Source organism: Triturus cristatus, chromosome 11 (genome assembly GCF_964204655.1).
Source record: "Triturus cristatus chromosome 11, aTriCri1.1, whole genome shotgun sequence".
In the NCBI taxonomy this organism is placed as follows: Eukaryota; Metazoa; Chordata; class Amphibia; order Caudata; family Salamandridae; genus Triturus; species Triturus cristatus.
In genome coordinates, this window is record NC_140594.1 from 1,180,716,032 (window position 1) to 1,180,734,702 (window position 18,671).

The 18,671-nt window shown below is 43.8% G+C and overlaps 1 protein-coding gene across 2 annotated transcripts in view; it reads left to right on the forward strand.

The window, feature by feature from the left end:
* Positions 1–18,671, forward strand: part of MASP1 (MBL associated serine protease 1) — a 322,051-nt gene that overhangs the window by 175,740 nt on the left and 127,640 nt on the right. For both annotated transcript variants that reach the window (XM_085635902.1, XM_085635901.1), the window contains exon 9: positions 4,830–4,967. In XM_085635902.1, the coding sequence (XP_085492028.1) occupies positions 4,830–4,967 (138 nt within the window). The remainder of the gene's footprint in view (positions 1–4,829; positions 4,968–18,671) is intronic.

Sequence of the window (18,671 nt, forward strand, 5' to 3'; positions counted from 1 at the left end):
CTGTTTCTGAGCCGGCAGCCCCTACTTCTCTAACCAACTCATGCACTTGTTGACCTGCATGTTTTGTCCTAGTGTTTTACATGATTCCAAGTGCAGTCCTGTGGTTTTCTTACAGGAAGACTAACAAATTGAAAGGTTAACTGCAGGAGTACTAGTTCACATACTCATAAATGCCTTTGTGAATGGGTCCCACATATAGCCAAAGTGCAAAGAGGGCACAGTCCTTTCTGTTTATGCTGCTTGCTCATGAAAATGTCCTGATTAGTCCTGTTTTTCCCCATTTTAGATCTTTTGGGACCATTCAGACATTCAAGAGTATCGCAAGTAGAACGGGAGGAGTTCTGCCTCACATACTTAAATTGACCACAACAATAGGATTCCCGTAGGACAGCTGTGCAGAATATCTTAGGAGAGTATAGCATACTAGGACCATAATAAGACAGGAAAACATGAGCGCAACCAGTGTGATACACGAATACAAGGACAGAAATGCTGAGTTGTAAATATCATTTACAAAAATATGGCCCCTTTGGAGTAAATGGTAGAAAATCGATCCACAGTGGAATGGGGTTTTTGTAAACGATATTTACAATGGCATCGCCCCACGGTGTAAAAAAAACAAAAAATGATAATACCAAGTTATTATCATTTTATTTTTAGTATCAGCCAGGTTAGGGCGGGGCAGGGCTTGGCTCCTGCGACGTCGGGGAGGAGGAGTGCCTGCTGCACTCTAAAGTGCGCATGAGGGTTTGACTGGCCTTCTTGGCCCAGCCATGCAGTCATGTGCACTTTGCAGGCTGCATTACAGCCTGGGTGGAGAACATGCCCAGGCTTCCATTCCCTGTCTGAGCGCTGATCCACGGCGCTCAGACCAATCACAACGCTGCATTGCAGCTTTGTGATTGGCTTAGGGGAGCCTAGGTGCTTCCTGGTTGACGAGAGACGACATTGAAGAGACAGCTCTCAAGTAAGTGATTTTTTTCTCCTCCTCCTCCTCCTCCCCCTATGACCTCGCCACCCCATACCATACCAGCCGCCACTGGATATTTACACAATGATATTTTTGTGAGAGGATTTATTTGTTATTGATATTCTGAGATGGAACTGGAACAACCACCTCAGGCCTGTGGCCGCTGTGTTGAATGCGGCAATCAATCTGTTTCAAACTTACCCAAATGCTAGCCTTTCTACCCAGCTGGGTCTGGTGGTGTAGTGGACTAATGCCTCCACTGCAAAAATCTGTGTTTGACTGCATGATCATAGGTTCAAATTCCAGCGGGTCACCTTAGCCTTTTGTTATAATCTAGTGAGGGATTAATGCATCCTCTCTGTTGCTGCCCATGCCTTGCTGCTCAGTCTATGTGATGTCATCAGAATGTTGAGGGTGTTTGAGTGGAAGAAGGAATCAGTTGGTGTGGAAGGGCTGAGCGGCGAGGAGGCTGCTCCTGGTGGGGCATAGTATGGGGCATAGTATGGGGCATAGTATGAGGCATAGCATGAGGCATAGCATGAGACATAACTTGAATCCCATCTGAAGAATAAAGCTGTGATCCTTATATACATCTCTGGACTACATATCTTTCATTTAATTGCAACACCTTTCTTCTTTCAAAGGTCTACAAAATGAGGACTAGTTGAGTACAATAAACACCTGTAATTCCAGTCAGCGCCAAGATGCCCCTGCTGGGGTGACCACATTATTTTACGAGTCTAGTCACAAACCATTTGTAGGCTCATAGAAGAAAACTCAGTTATGGACTATGCCAAAGCTATAGTGGGAGGGTTGCCTAAAGGGCATATTGGATGAGCCCAATTTCTCTCAAACTTAACTGCAAAGTTAATGTTAAAACTAAAGCAGATTAAAATCATCCGGGCTTTCCTTGGCACTATTGACTGGCTACCAGTAGCCAAACATTTCCCTTTTTTTAAATACTTAAGCGGAAAAAAAACACTATTCTTCAGGAGAAACCATCTTGGTAACAGTCAACACTCATACTAAGGTTGGTGGCTAGCTGTATCCGAAAATGCAAGAAAACATTACACTGAAATTGGCACTACAGATTTGAGGCATTGGGCCCGCAAATTTAGTCAAAGATATTAAGCTTCTTTTTTTAAAAACTTTTAATTTAATTTGATAAGACCATAAAATACAAAACGGCAGTGCAGCACAATCACGGGGCCACGAAGGGGCCTTATATAATTCGAGCAGCCCATGAGTCATTCGTAAAGCAGAAATCAACAAGGCATTGGTTAATCAGGAATAATACAATGACAAACCTATTGCTCACATACGTAAGTGGTTCTGAGTCCCCCCAGGGGTTACTCCCCCATAAGCTTCAGGAAAGCAGCCAAACATTCTAGTTTAATTTTCATTCTCTGATCTCCTGGGAATCTAACTTTTCTGTATTAACTTGTTAATTGATGTTTATTTTTCTTTCCATTTAAGTACAATTCATTTTACAATTAATTTTGAACAGTACCCTATAAACAAAATGAAAAATTAAATAAATAGGAATCCCTAGGTATTCTAGTTTTGTGAAATTAGCACTAAAATATCACAACAGGCTTTTCTATTAGCTTCTGGATTTTCATTAGAAAACCCTCACAAGTATTCCATAGGGGCAAGCCTGACACCACGAATTTTGGGCTGATTGATTTACTTACATTGATCGACCAACAATTTTTATGTAGTTTTATTAATGTTTGAAGGTTCAGTTTTATTTCCCCTTTTGACATAAAAATAGCAGAAGCCTCCTATGTTTGTTCCTGTCAAAACTCTGCTGGAAGTTATGGAGATTTTCAAGAGGTGTGTGAGGTTCTGTCACATGGACTATGACAGATGCTCTTCATCCTTTAGTATCTTGAGGCAAAACTAAGAGTGTTTAATTTGCCCAATACCAGACATGTAGATTGAAAGGAAAAGATGGTAGAAATGTTCAAATCAATCCTCAGGAGACATCATTGATCTCACTGTCTTAGTCGTCAGTTGAGCACATTTTCAGAGTTTGGGTGACTTGAGACCAATCATGATGCCTGGTCGGCTACCAGTAATATGTTTATATTTGTAAAGCCTAGTGATTGGAAATGGCGAGGAGTTTCTCGATTGATGGGTTCAAGACTGGTCCTGGAAGGCTTGACTTAGAGATTAGCCATCAGTGGCTTTCTCGTAAGATGTGTTCATCAATACCAAATAGTAATGCGTAGTCAAAGGTGTTAGGTTTAACGCAGGTAGATCTGGGGAGGTCAACAGTTTAACAACTCTTGGTTGGTAGGTTGGTTGGTTATTTTGCCAACTAACAGATTTGCCTTTTTCTGAAGATGCGCTCATCAGTACACAATAGTAATGTGTACTCGAAGGTGATAGGGTTTGAGCAGGTAGATCTGCAGTGGTCAACAGTTGTTAGCTGTAGGTTGGTTATTTTTCCAATTAACCAATTTGCATCAAATTTATGTATGTGTAGTGATCAATATTCTGATAAAAGGTTTCCTGGAGTTCACAAAGGGCTGTCCTGTTTTCCACTTTAACACCAGTCACTTTGATCTGTCATTCCACATGATGGGGTTGTGTATTTCAACAGGATCTTCATTACATGCAGTTGTTGTAAAGGGATAGAACACCGTGCTCAGTGCTTAGTGTGTAAAAAATGGTTGCTAGGTCGCCCGTCAGGAGGCTACAGGAGCTTGCATCACACATTTCCCCTGCCAGCACTGCCAATGATAGTAACAACACAACCTCTAACATCACACTCCTACAAGTGTGACAATTCAAACTATTTCGGGTCCCTAAAGCTATAAAAATGGCTTCGGCGGCAGGTAAAAGCCATGTTAACGTATATGAATATTTAATTAACTGTTGTTGTGTTCCTCTCTAAATTGGTCAGACAGCGCCACCTTGTGGCAGACTGTCACAAGCACCAGTGTTGACAGTTAAGTGCTGGTGCTGGACACCAGAAACCACTGGCTCAAATTAAGCCCTATTTCTTGGTCCATGTTCAGGCCACTTTATGCAAAACATGCCCTGTGTTTCTGAAGTATTTGCCTGCTCAGTTTTCCATTGTTTCCCGTGTACAAATCAGCACAGAAGAAGAATCAACAGCCACAGCACAGGGGCTGTTGCTGGAATCTCCTGCTTCTGCAGTTCCCCTCATGGACAGCATTCTCCTTCTTGGAAGATTGAATGTATCAGCGTTGTATAAATGTAAAAAGTTAAATTGCCTATTTTAGGCACTAACGCAAGGTATCCTCAGACCTGCAGCAGCATCCAGGAAGGATGTAGGAAGAATTCCAAAATACATCCTACTTCAGAGATGTCTGATGTTCATCTGCCTATTGTGACAAAAGTCATCCAAAGGCCTTGTTAACAGATTGTCTACAACTTAAGCCACCATCGTTAACCCTGTGCATGGGGGGTATGTGGGAGGTATGGATGTTATGACTTTTTAAAGGCTTTTCTTTATCAAACAGCTGTTTTTAAATTGTGGTTGGGATTTTGCAAAAAACACAAATCAACCCTGAATATGGTTTTTTTCTCAATTACGCTGGATCCTCAGAATATGTTTCATCACGAGTATCGGTTTCATATGTAGAGCAGTTGAATATTGACACGAATGCGCGTTCAAGGATCCGGAAAAGAGTATTCCAGATGGACTATTTCTTGTATGACCTGTAGGACTTGACTTCTCTCTTTAAGAAATGATAACACAAAGCGATTGGTGGATGGAGGGTCTGGTCACTAACTCAACACCGGGTGCGTGCTTGTGGCGACCTCGCGGTAGGAGAGATATCTTCACTTGATGCTGACTTCATAATTTTTGCGTCTTCTGTTTCAGTTGTTGATTGCAAAGCTCCATTGCAACTGGAAAATGGGCACGTAGCCTTCCTCACTGCAAACAGTGGTACCACCTACCAGTCGAGCATCCAGTATTCCTGCCAGCAGCCGTACTACGAGATGAAGCCGAACATCACCAGTAAGTGTCTTCCACCAGGGACTGATTCTCAGTATGTCAGATGGCGAATAAGCCACAATACCCCTAGAAACGTCTTGCCGTTCCTCTGTTGGCGTCTTGTAGGTGAGAGGAAGGAATGTTACAACGATACCAGGTAGAGGGTGCTTGAACGTAAACACTTTTTAATGGCGAGCAACAGAAACCTTGTAGGTGCAGTGAGTGGACCCTTGAATAGGTTTATCTCTGTAGGTGGCCAAAGTACACAACAGTAGCTTCAGGGGGAGAATTTCAGTCTTTACAGATATTGAGACCCAGCCGGCAGTGAAACGTTGAACAGCCAGCCCCAATCCAGCTTATCTGTTCTCCAGGGTGTGTGGCAATGACGTTAGGTACAAACGAATACCCAGATTATATATCGGCAATGTTCATCACTCCTACACCAACTCCTACTTGTCGCAGTCATTGAATATGAGGTGGCCCTGCTTTGTAGCCAAGGAGCCAATCCTCAGAGGACCCGTGCCCTTCCAATGTACTGGAATGCACCCGGCTCATACATGTCCACCATGTTCTCCATCTTGTTTTTTCTATTCAGTTCAGTTCAAAAGCTTTATTCGGTATGTAAAAATACAACCATAAAAGCAGAACAAACAATTAAAAATACATATTAGACTAGAATGTCTTATACACAGGACACAACAAAAACAATATTTAACACATTGTTAAAGTGCATAGTGGTTCCTTGAATAATTCAATATTGAACTTAATTTTCCAACAAAGCATCCACATTATATTTATAACAAAGTGCAAATTCCAGGTAAGTTATCTAATATGTGCAAATATGCAGGAGATAATAAGTATAGTAACAATCCCATAATTACAAAATTCATCCGAGTTTCGCTCATGCTACAAGGTTCATATCAGAATCTGAGCGGTACCTATATGTGCAGAGTACATAACAAAATAAAACTAATCAACGCAGACTATGGATTTCCTTATATTCATGCATTTAAGCACATAGGATGCCACAAAAAAACAGGTATCCGGACTTTCTAGAGTTGTTAGGAACTTCATTGCTGATTTAGTAGTGCGTATCTTGTTTTTTAAAAGGATAGGTTTTAAATAAAATTTCCTAAAATGACAATAAAACTTACAAAACAATAAAAAGTGACAGCAGCTTTGTTTTGAAATATTATCACAGGGACACAGCATATTGGATTTGATCTTTATATCCGGGAATGAGACTAGATGGTGCACGATCCCAAGCCTTAGTCGGGTAAGGACAAATCTATGTGGGTTGTAAGTCACGATCGCTAGATATGTCTGAAAACCTCTCCTTAAATTCAAATCGAGGTAAGAAGCAACTGTTATTAGATTTTTGGACTGATTTTCTCTAGCCGCATTCTTAAATGCTAGGAACTTCGATTTTATGTCTTTCTTTGGTATCAGTACAGCTGCTTCAGGGTTCAGATGAATATTACATTCAAACAGAAGATTAAACCAGTAGTAAATATAACTCAGCCAAGGTATACGAGATAAATTATCAAGTTTCAAACAGTCCTTGATAATTGATTGTGTAAATACTGTCTCGGGTTTAGACCAAATAGATCGCCAAAGTAGCAATGGGCGTAATGCGGCTAGGTCCGCCATAAAGTCAATACCGGCTTCCATGTGAGTTAAAATATTGGGAACCGAGGATGGGGCACATAGCAGTTTCTTCAAGAACTTATTTTCGTCATTCTGTAAACCATTAACAGAATGGTGGCCCCAAACTCCTGCCCCATACAAAGCGGATGAAATACACCTAGCTTTGTAGATAGCCAGCATGTCTTTCACTCTCCTTTGCCCTAACTTAGCCGCAAATCTAAAAATACTACTGGTGTTTCTGTTCATCTTTAGCCTCACATTTTCGTCCTCTTTAGTCCATTTCCCATCACCTGAAAATGTTATCCCCAATTAACAGAAACTATTGACCGATTGTATTTTCACTTTGTCAATAAAGAAGGAAGAATTAAATTTCACCCTCTTTCCGCAGGTCATAACAAAAGTCTTGCTTTTATTAATAATCAATTTCCTCTCTTTGGTAAATAACACAAATCTATCTATGAGGCGTTGCAAACCGTTCTGTGTTCGTGATAAAAGAACTGCGTCATCTGCGTATAATAAAATAGGGGTAACGCTGCCATTAATCAAAGGGGCGTCTGAGGGTAATTTACTTAAAATCGTATCAATTTCATTTATAAATAATGAGAATAAAAACGGGGCCAAAACGCACCCCTGACGAATCCCTCGTGCAACTTTAAAAAAAAAGGTGTACATTCTCCCATAGGACCATAGCGTACTTTGCATGATAGGCCGGAATATAACCGGGCCAGAAAGAAAACACACTCTTTGGGGGCACCGAGATCTAACAGGGTGTCCCAAAGGATGTTATGGTCTACAAGATCAAAGGCACTACTTAGGTCTGCGAAACAAAGGAAAAGATTCCCCTCCTTAGCGACGGTATATTTGTGTATGAGGAGGTCTAAATTAACACACTGTTCCAACGTCCCCAGACCTTTCCTAAATCCATATTGTGCCTTTGAAATTATCATGTTGTCCTCGGCCCAAGTCTCGAGTCTATTTAGAATTATTCTACTCATTATTTTTATCGATGCGTCTAATAGAGAAATGGGGCGATAATTACTTGCCTCAGACCTGGAACCCTTCTTAAAAAGAGGAATAATTATGGACTGGCCCCAGGAAATTGGCATCTGACCCTCCGCTGTTGCATTAAAGAGCCTGGTCAGGATGGGGGCCCACAGATCTAACTCGGATTTATACAAGTCCAGCGGGACTCCATCCGGGCCCGGCGCCTTTCCGCCTTTGCTGTTGCGTATGCCCTCGTAAACCTCATCAAGGCCGATATCTAAAGGCAATCTGGGCCAGGTATACTCATTGTCCATATGGGAATCTAAAATCAACCTATCCGGATTAAAAATATTTGAAAAATGATGCATCCATGATTGACAGTCGACATGGGAGGTTATTTCAGGCACTGAGTCATTTTTTAAGAAAGGACTATTTATAGTCTGCCAATATAACTTACTATCATTTGTTTCGGCCGCACAACTGAGATTGTACCAGGCCTCTTCTTGAAGAGCTTTTTTCCTTATGGTAAGTGATGTTTTATAGGCAGAACGACAAATTTTAATTATTGTACAATCACGTGGTTTAGAGCTCATTGCGTATTTTAGAGCGTGAAGAGCCTGTGTGCAACTTTTACCAAACCAACCAGTATTAATTTCTCTTTTCCCCTTATGCGGTTTGGTAAGTAGGTTGTCAATTGCTTCATTAATAGTACGTAGGTGGTTTAATATAACTTGCGGGTGTACCTCATCGCTAATACAATAGTTTATCTCCAAGGTACATTTTCTTAAAACCTCCTCCAGCAACTCATGTGGGACAACCTTAGTCCATTTGATCCTAAACCCATTAGGTCTTACAGCCTCGATAAAGTTAATACGATTGCTAGCATCCATATTTTTGGGGCCCCAACAATGCAATGATAAAGAGATGCTGTTATGATCACTTAAAATCTGTTCATTAACACACAAGTTGGAGTATGCACAATCGTTAGACAATAAAATGTGGTCAATATATGAATTAGCTCCTCTTCCAGTGAATGTTGGACAGTTAACGTTGGTGCTATTCTTTGTGCAACTTAACATATCCAAATCAAACTTTGCTAACATCATATTAAGGGTAGTGCCATACATACAGTGTGGGAAATGTAAACAATCATTTCCCTCCATGTTACCACTTTCCCTTGTTAGGCCACATGAGTTACTCGAGGCATAAGGACAAGGACTTATATTAAAATCGCCCAACCAGAGGATTATAGATTGGTGACCTGTAACTGCCAGTGTCCTCTCAATTTCATTTTCAAGCTGAATCAGGATTTTACCTCTGTCTGCAGTGAATACATTATTATAAAAATTTATCAGCAACAAATCTTTCCCTTTATCAAACTCTAGACATAAAACCTGAGAATAGACATCCACTGAAACACAGCTTTTAACTTTGCAAAATTTTAGTTTAGTGGATATTAAAAGCAAGAGACCACCTTTGGCTCTTCCAGCATTTGAACCCACTGCGTTCAAGCTGTGTGCTAAATATCCCTCAATAAAGATGGGTTCCTCACACCACGTTTCTTGAAGACATATTATGTCGTACCCTATATTAATAAAGTCTTTCCACAGAGGGGAATCTAATTTCCTTTTCAACCCAGCAATATTCCACGTAACAACGCGGTAGCCTGTATCAAGATCACACGTATGAACATTTACTGGGTCTACCAAGGAAAAATCTGGATTTAAAGGGGGGTCTGCAATAGTACAACAATTCTGAGTCTCTTTAATTCCTATGTTCTCCATGACAACATCCACCCTGTTAGGTTCGGGTGGAGGTGGCAAGGGAACAGTCACTACTTTATCAGTAAGGTCACCAATCACCACTATCTCATTCGTATTCCTAATATTGTCGGACAGTCAGTCATTTTCCTCCAATGAGGACAGGGCAGAGTAATGGTTAAAAAGGGGGATGGTATAATCCCTTTGCCAACTTGATTCCTCATTAACCTGTATATTCCCTCTATTAAAATACAGCGGGGCTCTAGGTGGAAAAAAGGGAGGATAACTACCCCCACCCCTGATTAAACCAGGTTCATGCATCTCGATCTGTTGGGGCCTTGGCAATTGTAGGCCGTCTAGATAACTATAAAAATAACCTAAAGGCCTAGCAGAAACCAAATTAACTTGGTTGGGTAGGGAGGCGGCTCTTAAGAGGACGGTTGCCACATGTTGTGGGTATTTAAAGTTAACTAGTATACAGTCCCCTATGGTAGTTTTCCTTCCTTCTCCTATCCAGCCGACTCTGCGAGTGGATAAAATATCTTTAGCTAATGCCAGCGGAAATCCGCAATTTTTGTTAAGCCAGGCAAGTGATTTGTTTTTTAAGGAGTCATGAGATTCCTGGCTAGAGTTAAGCATACTAGAGTCAGCCTCCGGGACATTAATCAATACCACTGTGTAGGGGGCACACTGTGGTGGGAGGTTAACGATATGGTTTCTCTTATGCTTAATATGCCCATCATTTCCCTTGGCTACAGACTTCTGATTATTACTTGGGCATGTATGTGCAGAAATTACTTTTCCTGGTGAAATGGCTATTTTAGGAGGTACAACAACTGATGTCACAGTGGATGGCGCGTCCATGGGCCGACTTAACTGACAGCTGCCCCCCGAAACCGAAGGGACTCCCATACTGTGTATACCAGACGGCTGCAAAATAGGTTCCATGGCACCATCTATAGGTTTATGGACAGGGGGGGTTAACGTAGGGGAGGATCGTTTATCATAAGAAGCCAAAAGGCCCTTTAAACTATCAACTTCTGCTGAAATTACCTCTAATTTCGCCAACAAGGGACTAATGATAGACTCTAATTTGGTCTCAAAAATTGACACCAAATGTCCTATTGTGGCTGCATGCAGAAAGACCCCCTCAGCACTGTCGTTAGTCCCCAATATATCTTTTGACGAATCCGGTAAAACCCCCCTGCCTAATTGAGAAGAACCCTGCTTTTTTGACTTATAGGTCACCACTCTCTTTACTTGTACTTTCCTGCAGGCCCGCATTTTCCTCTGCATCGGGGAGGGAGTTGGGGTGGTTTTGGAGCATGCTCTAATCGATGAGATAGATGAATTCAATGGGGAAGTGGGTTCATCAATACTTCCAACAATATCCATATTAGGGAGTACATCAGCAATCCCATCGGCATTGCCAGTGTTACCCATACAGCTTTCAGCAAGTATTTCGGTATTAGAGGCTAATGTGTCCACTAGGGAAGCTTCAGAGTTAGATCTGCCCAATGAAAGTCTCCGATCTTTATTGATCTTATTCACAACTTTTACCAGGTAGTTGTCCATAGTCCTCTTTTCCCCTGCACCAGATTGATTAGACGACTTGGATTTCGACATGAGTGAAGGCATATGCAGTAACCTTTAAAACGAGTATGTATGTAGAACTGATCACTTACAGGTTAGTCGACGATCAAAGTTCCGTGGCCCTGCCCTGCCTCCTCCTGCCCCGGACGGCCACAGACGGCCCGCCCTCTGCCCGGGCTCAGCCCGGCGCTGCCCGCGCGCGGACCCGCGGGGCGGGGGCTCACGTTGTTTTTAAGCGCCTCCGGGCGCGAGACTACAGGAGGCGGGTGTTAGTTCCGCTTCCCGTCCGCTGCAAAGGGTCCTGGGAAGGGTAGTCCCCCTCCGCACGGCGGCCGCGTTGAGAATGGCGGCGGCGGGAGGGAGACGCCGAAGATGGCGATACTGCACCCCAGGAGTCCGTCAGGTAAAACAGAGCGTGTTGGCCTCGGAAACAAGGTAAAATATTGCCCGCTTTGCCAGGGCCTCACGTTGTTTTTAAGCGCCTCCGGGCGCGAGACTACAGGAGGCGGGTGTTAGTTCCGCTTCCCGTCCGCTGCAAAGGGTCCTGGGAAGGGTAGTCCCCCTCCGCACGGCGGCCGCGTTGAGAATGGCGGCGGCGGGAGGGAGACGCCGAAGATGGCGATACTGCACCCCAGGAGTCCGTCAGGTAAAACAGAGCGTGTTGGCCTCGGAAACAAGGTAAAATATTGCCCGCTTTGCCAGGGGCTCACGTTGTTTTTAAGCGCCTCCGGGCACGAGACTACAGGAGGCGGGTGTTAGTTCCGCTTCCCGTCCGCTGCAAAGGGTCCTGGGAAGGGTAGTCCCCCTCCGCACGGCGGCCGCGTTGAGAATGGCGGCGGCGGGAGGGAGACGCCGAAGATGGCGATACTGCACCCCAGGAGTCCGTCAGGTAAAACAGAGCGTGTTGGCCTCGGAAACAAGGTAAGATATTGACCCGATTCAAGGCCCCGTTCTGCCGATTTTTTTAAAGAATCTACTACTTTGCTCTTCTGAAATGTTGGCATGTATGCTGTACATCACCTTCCCAATGTGGCAACAACTGAGTTCAAATAACCCGCGCTTACTATTCACGATCACAAAACTTGGCCAATGTGCAGAAATATAGAAGAGCCGGACATGGATGGGGTTCTCTCTTGGTCCAAACATCTAATGAATGGAACACTATGCCTACCTCTCTTCATGCCCAACCTAACTATAAAAGTTTCACATAATTGTTTAAAAGCTTCTCTGTTCAACAGATAACTTTTTGTCTGCTGAATATTTTTCTTTGACATGGTAGAGTGGCTTGAGAAGTGCCAGGGCACCTCTATCTGAGGTACGTGTGCGCTATGCAGATTTCTTCTCATTCGTTCGTTCAGCCCCCCTGGTGTTGGTTGGTGAGGTGGTCAGGCTGAGAGCTGTCCCTACGAGGACCCTGGATTGAAGAACCAATAGCTGTGTCTATTGAAAGGGTGATGAAGGGACTAGAGGGTTCTCCAAGGGGAAGGGGTGCAGGCTCAAGGTCCTCTCCCTGCTAAAAGAGAAGTGTTGCACAGTAGTTGCCCATAGCATGTTGCAGCATCTGCTTAGATACTGTGGTCTCTCCTGCCCCCCTCCCCGCAAGAAGTCCAGCTCCTGTATTCGTACCCACTGCAGTTGTACCTTCTAAGCTGATGTAACATTGGCAGTGGAAGGAAAGGACTTGTTATGACCCTCAGATGTACCTACTGGTGGTCATTTGAAAGCTTCTGATAACTCACAAGCAGCCTTCTAAGAAAAGAAAGGAGGGGAAAAGGAGAGACTCTTCGGGGTGGGCACATTCTATGCGCATCGTCTTGGATGCGAGTTGCTCTGGTATGTTTTCTGTAGTGGGAACAAGCGCTTAGAAGAGCGGTCAAACTCAAAGCTGGCGAAATGGGTTCGAGTCTCAGCAGGGACGCTCAACGTCCTGTGATTCTGGCCAAATCACTTAATCTCCCATGCCTAACAAAATGATTGTGTCCATCTGTAACGCAAATGGTGCTCATGTAAAGTGCTCTGATACCTGCGGATTGAGTTTGTGCTACATAAAACAAAACAAAAAAGTAATTACCACTTTTCTAATAGCAAAGTGTGTAGCACCTGGTAAAAGTGGAGGAATTTATCCCATTCACCACATTTTCTTTTTTTATTTCTTTTTTATTAACCAAAACACACATGCTTCAAAAGACTTTACAGTATACATAGTATGGAGATTGGCATACACAAAGGCATAGCAAGTACAATAATTGAAGCCTCCCAGTGACCCACCCCCCCCCAACCAGTTCGACGGAAGATGCAACCATACAACGTGTTCCTTGAAGTGTCGGAAGCCCTATGTTATATTGGGGGCTGATCCGTTCTGTAGTTCACCCAGGCCCCCCATATCTTTTCCCATTTACGTGGGCATCCCCTGCTCTGGTATACTGTGTGCTCAGCCCGCTGTCACCAGTCCAAATCATCTTCCCAGGACCGTATTGTTGGGGCTACGCTGGCACTCCACGCTCGGGCAATGCTCCGCTTTGCCACCTCTCCCGCCAGGGCGAGCCATGTTGTGTGCACCACATTTTCAAGGCTTGTGTAGCCGTCCTGTCCACGTGACTGGCTCACGTCCCTAGACCTGAGGGTCTCTGGTGGTCCCCTGGCTGCTCTGACCCTCAGTAGGCTGAGATCAGAGAGCATCTGTGAAGACTGGATGGAGGGATGAGAGTAGCAACAGCAACAACAACAATCATAATCACAAAAAAATGTCAGCAAGAACAACAAGAACACTAGTAACACACAACAGCAAGGCTAGAATGATGATAGCAAGTACATCAGCATTAGTAGAAGTAGTAAAGACTAATAACAATAATAATCAATTATTGTGTAAAAATAGTCATGATAATTGTAAGGATAATGTCCATGATCAGAGTAATTATATTAGGTGTGCTAATCATTTTAATAATGATGATAATAATATTAATAATAATAATTATTATTATTATGGTGATACTGATAATAGTAATGATGATAATAAAGATGATGATGATGATAATAACAATAACAATAATAATGATGATGATAATAATAACAATAATAATAATAATAATAAGTATTATTATTATGGTGATACTGACAATAGTAATGATGATAATAAAGATGATGATGATGATGATATCTGCCATTGGCCTTCCGTGTGACGTCTTCCTCACAGTTGCCAGGTTTCTCCCTTCCTCACAGTAGTGTGTTTTTGAGCCACGCCCCCCCCCCCCCCGCCTGGCCTTTCTTCTTTCGTTGGCTTGTATTTTGTATCGAAGCCTCAAGAGGCAGAATTCAAGCGGTCCACCCCTGCCGCGCCTGGCGTCACGGTGTAATGCCCTCTAACCTGTGCATCGTCTTAGGTAACGCCCACAGGGACCTATCACATGCAGTAGCACAGGAAGCCGATGAGTCAGTCCGAAGCTGGCGCTTCATATTGATCACAGAGCGGTAAGAAGAAGATTCCACTGTTGTCACAGGTCCCCTTGGGCCCTGTTACCTGGCGTGGGGCACAACGCTCTGTCGGCAGCACGGGTTGCTGAACACGTCATAGAGAACGCCATTGACGCGTTGGAATAAGGGACCTACGGCCATCAGGAACACCAGACACTAAGAGCAGACATTTCACCTCAAAGTTACCACATCCTGGAAGTGATACTGCATTGATGAACTCTCTGACTGACTTCCAAGGGAGACCCACGACTCACTCCCTCCCCCAAAATACTTGTGAGCCTAATCAACACTGGAGCACCCATGGGTAATATTGCAAGAGTCTAAGAGATAGTCTTTATGTGAGATGTGATTCAGACCATTCAGGTAAAAGTTATATAGTAAAAAGGATCTGGTAACTGTAGCAGTAAGATAGGTCTGTAATGTAGTAATGTTGCAGCGGGATTGACCTTGTATGGTAATAGTACAACACAGGAAGTTAACGGGGCAAGAGTGAGGTAGACCTTATAAAGCAAGAGTAACATGGGAAGGTAACAGTGCGAGAGTGTGATAGGAAATGTAAAGTATTATAACAAATGACGGTAGCAGTGCAAGAGTGAGCTGTGCCCCGTAAAGTAAGAGTAACACAGGAAGGTAACACTGCAAGAGTGAGCTAGGCCCTGAAAAGTAACAGTAACGCAGGATGGTAACAGTGCAAGAGTGAGCTAGACCCTGAAAAGTAACAGTAACGCAGGATGGTAACAGTGCAAGAGTGAGCTAGACCCTGAAAAGTAACAGTAACGCAGGAAGGTAACAGTGCAAGAGTGAGCTAGACCCTGAAAAGTAACAGTAACGCAGGAAGGTAACAGTGCGAGAGTGAGCTGTGCCCTGTAAAGTAAGAGTAACACAGGAAGTTAACAGTGCAAGAGTGAGCTAGGCCCTGAAAACTAAGAGTAACACAGGAAGGTAACAGTGCAAGAGTGAGCTAGGCCCTGAAAAGTAACAGTAACGCAGGATGGTAACAGTGCAAGAGTGAGCTAGACCCTGAAAAGTAACAGTAACGCAGGAAGGTAACAGTGCAAGAGTGAGCTAGGCCCTGTAAAGTAACAGTAGCACTGGAAGGTAACAGTGCGAGAGTGAGCTGTGCCCTGTAAAGTAAGAGTAACACAGGAAGTTAACAGTGCAAGAGTGAGCTAGGCCCTGAAAAGTAAGAGTAACACAGGAAGGTAACAGTGCAAGAGTGAGCTAGGCCCTGAAAAGTAACAGTAACGCAGGATGGTAACAGTGCAAGAGTGAGCTAGACCCTGAAAAGTAACAGTAACGCAGGAAGGTAACAGTGCAAGAGTGAGCTAGGCCCTGTAAAGTAACAGTAGCACTGGAAGGTAACAGTGCGAGAGTGAGCTGTGCCCTGTAAAGTAAGAGTAACACAGGAAGTTAACAGTGCGAGCGTGAGTTAGGCCCTGTAAAGAAAGAAAAGCACAGGAAGGTAACAGTGCAAGAGTGAGCTAGGCCCTGTAAAGTAAGAGTAGCACAGGAAGGCAACAGTGCAAGAGTGAGTTAGGCCCTGTAAAGTAACAGTAGCACTGGAAGGTAACAGTTCAAGAGTGAGCTCAGCCCTGAAAAGTAAGAGTAACACAGGAAGGTAACAGTGCAAGCGTGAGCTAGGCCCGTACAGTAACAGAAGCACAGGAAGGTAACAGTGCAAGAGTGAGCTAGGCCCTGAACATTAACAGTAACACAGAATGGTAACAGTGCGAGAGGGAGTAAGGCCCTTTGAAGTAACATTATCATAGAAGCGCAACAGTTAAAGAGTGAGATCTGCCCTGTAAAGTAAGAGTAGCACAGGAAGGTAACCGTGCGAGAGTGAGTTAGGCCCTGAAAAGTAAGACTAACACACGAAGGTAACAGTGCAAGAGCGAGTTAGGCCCTGTAAAGTAAGAGTAACACAGGAAGGTAACAGTGCAAGAGAGAGTTAGGGGCTGTAAAGTAAGAGTAGCACTGGAAGATAACAGTGCAAGAGTGAGCTAGGCCCTGAAAAGTAACAGTAACACAGGAAGGTAACAGTGCAAGAGTGAGTTAGGCCCTGTAAAGTAACAGTAGCACTGGAAGGTAACAGTTCAAGAGTGAGCTAGGCCCTGAAAAGTAACAGTAACACAGGAAGGTAACAGTGCAAGCGTGAGCTAGGCCCCGTACAGTAACAGAAGCACAGGAAGGTAACAGTGCAAGAGTGAGCTAGGCCCTGAACATTAACAGTAACACAGAATGGTAACAGTGCGAGAGGGAGTAAGGCCCTTTGAAGTAACATTATCATAGAAGCGCAACACTGCAACAGTGAGATATGCCCTGTAAAGTAAGAGTAGCACAGGAAGGTAATCGTGCGAGAGTGAGTTAGGCCCTGAAAAGTAAGACTAACACACGAAGGTAACAGTGCAAGAGCGAGTTAGGCCCTGTAAAGTAAGAGTAACACAGGAAGGTAACAGTGCAACAGTGATCTAGGCCCTGTAAAGTAACAGTAACACAGGAAGGTAACAGTGCAAGAGAGAGTTAGGCCCTGTAAAGTAACAGTAGCACTGGAAGATAACAGTGCAAGAGTGAGCTAGGCCCTGAAAAGTAACAGTAACACAGGAAGGTAACAGTGCGAGAGTGAGCTGTTCCCTGTAAAGTAAGAGCAAAACAAGAAGTTAACAGTGCGAGAGTGAGTTACACCCAGAAAAGTAACAGTGATACATGAAGGTAACAGTGCGAGAGTGAGTTAGGCCCTGTAAAGTAAGAGTAGCACAGGAAGGTAACCGTGCAAGACTAAGCTAGGTCCTGTAAAGTAAGAGTAGCACAGGAAGGCAACAGTGCAAGAGTGAGCTAGGCCCTGTAAAGTAAGAGTAACACAGGAAGGCAACAATGCAAGAGTAAGCTAGGCCCTGTAAAGAAAGAGAAGCACAGGAAGGCAACAGTGCAAGAGTGAGCTAGGCCTTGTAAAGTAAGAGTAACACAGGAAGGTAACAGTTCAAGAGTGAGCTAGGCCCTGAAAAATAGCAGTAATACAGGAAGGTAACAGTGCAAGAGTGAGCTAGGCCCTGTAAAGTAAGAGTAACACAGGAAGGTAACAGTGCAAGAGTGAGCTAGGCACTGTAAAGTATCAGTAACACAGGAAGTTAACAGTGCAAGAGTGAGCTCAGCCCTGAAAAGTAACAGTAACACAGGAAGGTAACAGTGCAAGAGTAAGCTAGGCCCTGTAAAGTAGTAGTAGCACAGGAAGTTAACAGTGCAAGAGTGAGCTCAGCCCTGAAAAGTAACAGTAACACAGGAAGGCAACAGTGCAAGAGTAAGCTAGGCCCTGTAAAATAACAGTAACACAAGAAGGCAACAGTGCAAGAAAGAGGTAAAGCCTGTATGGTAACTGTTCAAAAGATGAAGTTCACACTGTGAGAGTGACACAGGCTTTGTATGGTAACAGTGTAATCAAGGAAGTTGTCTACCAATAGAATCCACAAGGATCCCAATAAAAACCTACCTTGGATTAGGTACTCTAAAATTGGTAGAGTCCTATACTAATTATTCCTGGAAAAACAGTTGTTTTTCTAGAGTCCCCTCACTCACCTAGGGTTGCCCCAGGGTGACATGCTTCATCATAGGGGTCCTCCCAGGCATCTACTGTCTGGGGCGTGCTGCAACTTTTGCTTGGTCGACATTGGTGGCCTACTGATTCCCAGGAACACCGCATGCCAGCATGCGGTGTTCCTGGGAGTCAGTAGGCTTTACGGCTGGAGGTCCTACCTAGACAAGTATCTAGAGACTCTCCGCCCCAGCAACACCATGTAGTATAATATTACTTTCTAAAAAATACATCAACCTAATGCGACTAAGAAAATCTTTTCACAAGGGAAACTTATGTATTTAGCAGACCTAGTACGTTTGCTGTAAAAGTTAAAATACAACCTATTATTTTTAAGGCATGGAGTGGTAAACGCAGGGCTGGTCCTTGTGTGGTCCTGAGGAAGTGGTTGGGGTAACCACGAAACATGTCGACCAAGTAAATAGGGACAGCTTCACATAATGGTTACTGTTCTCTGTTACTAGCCCTATTTTATCATACATTTACCAGATAGGAGCAGAATAAAGTCAGGGCTCACTATCTAGGTAATTTTTATCTTTCACTTTATTCACTCCTCATGCACAGCACTACACATAGTACAAATGAAAAAGTGCTCCTACGTAGTTCGCAAGTTGCAGCACGCCCCAGACAGTAGATGCCTGGGAGGACCCGTATGATGAAGCATGTCACCCTGGGGCAACCCTAGGT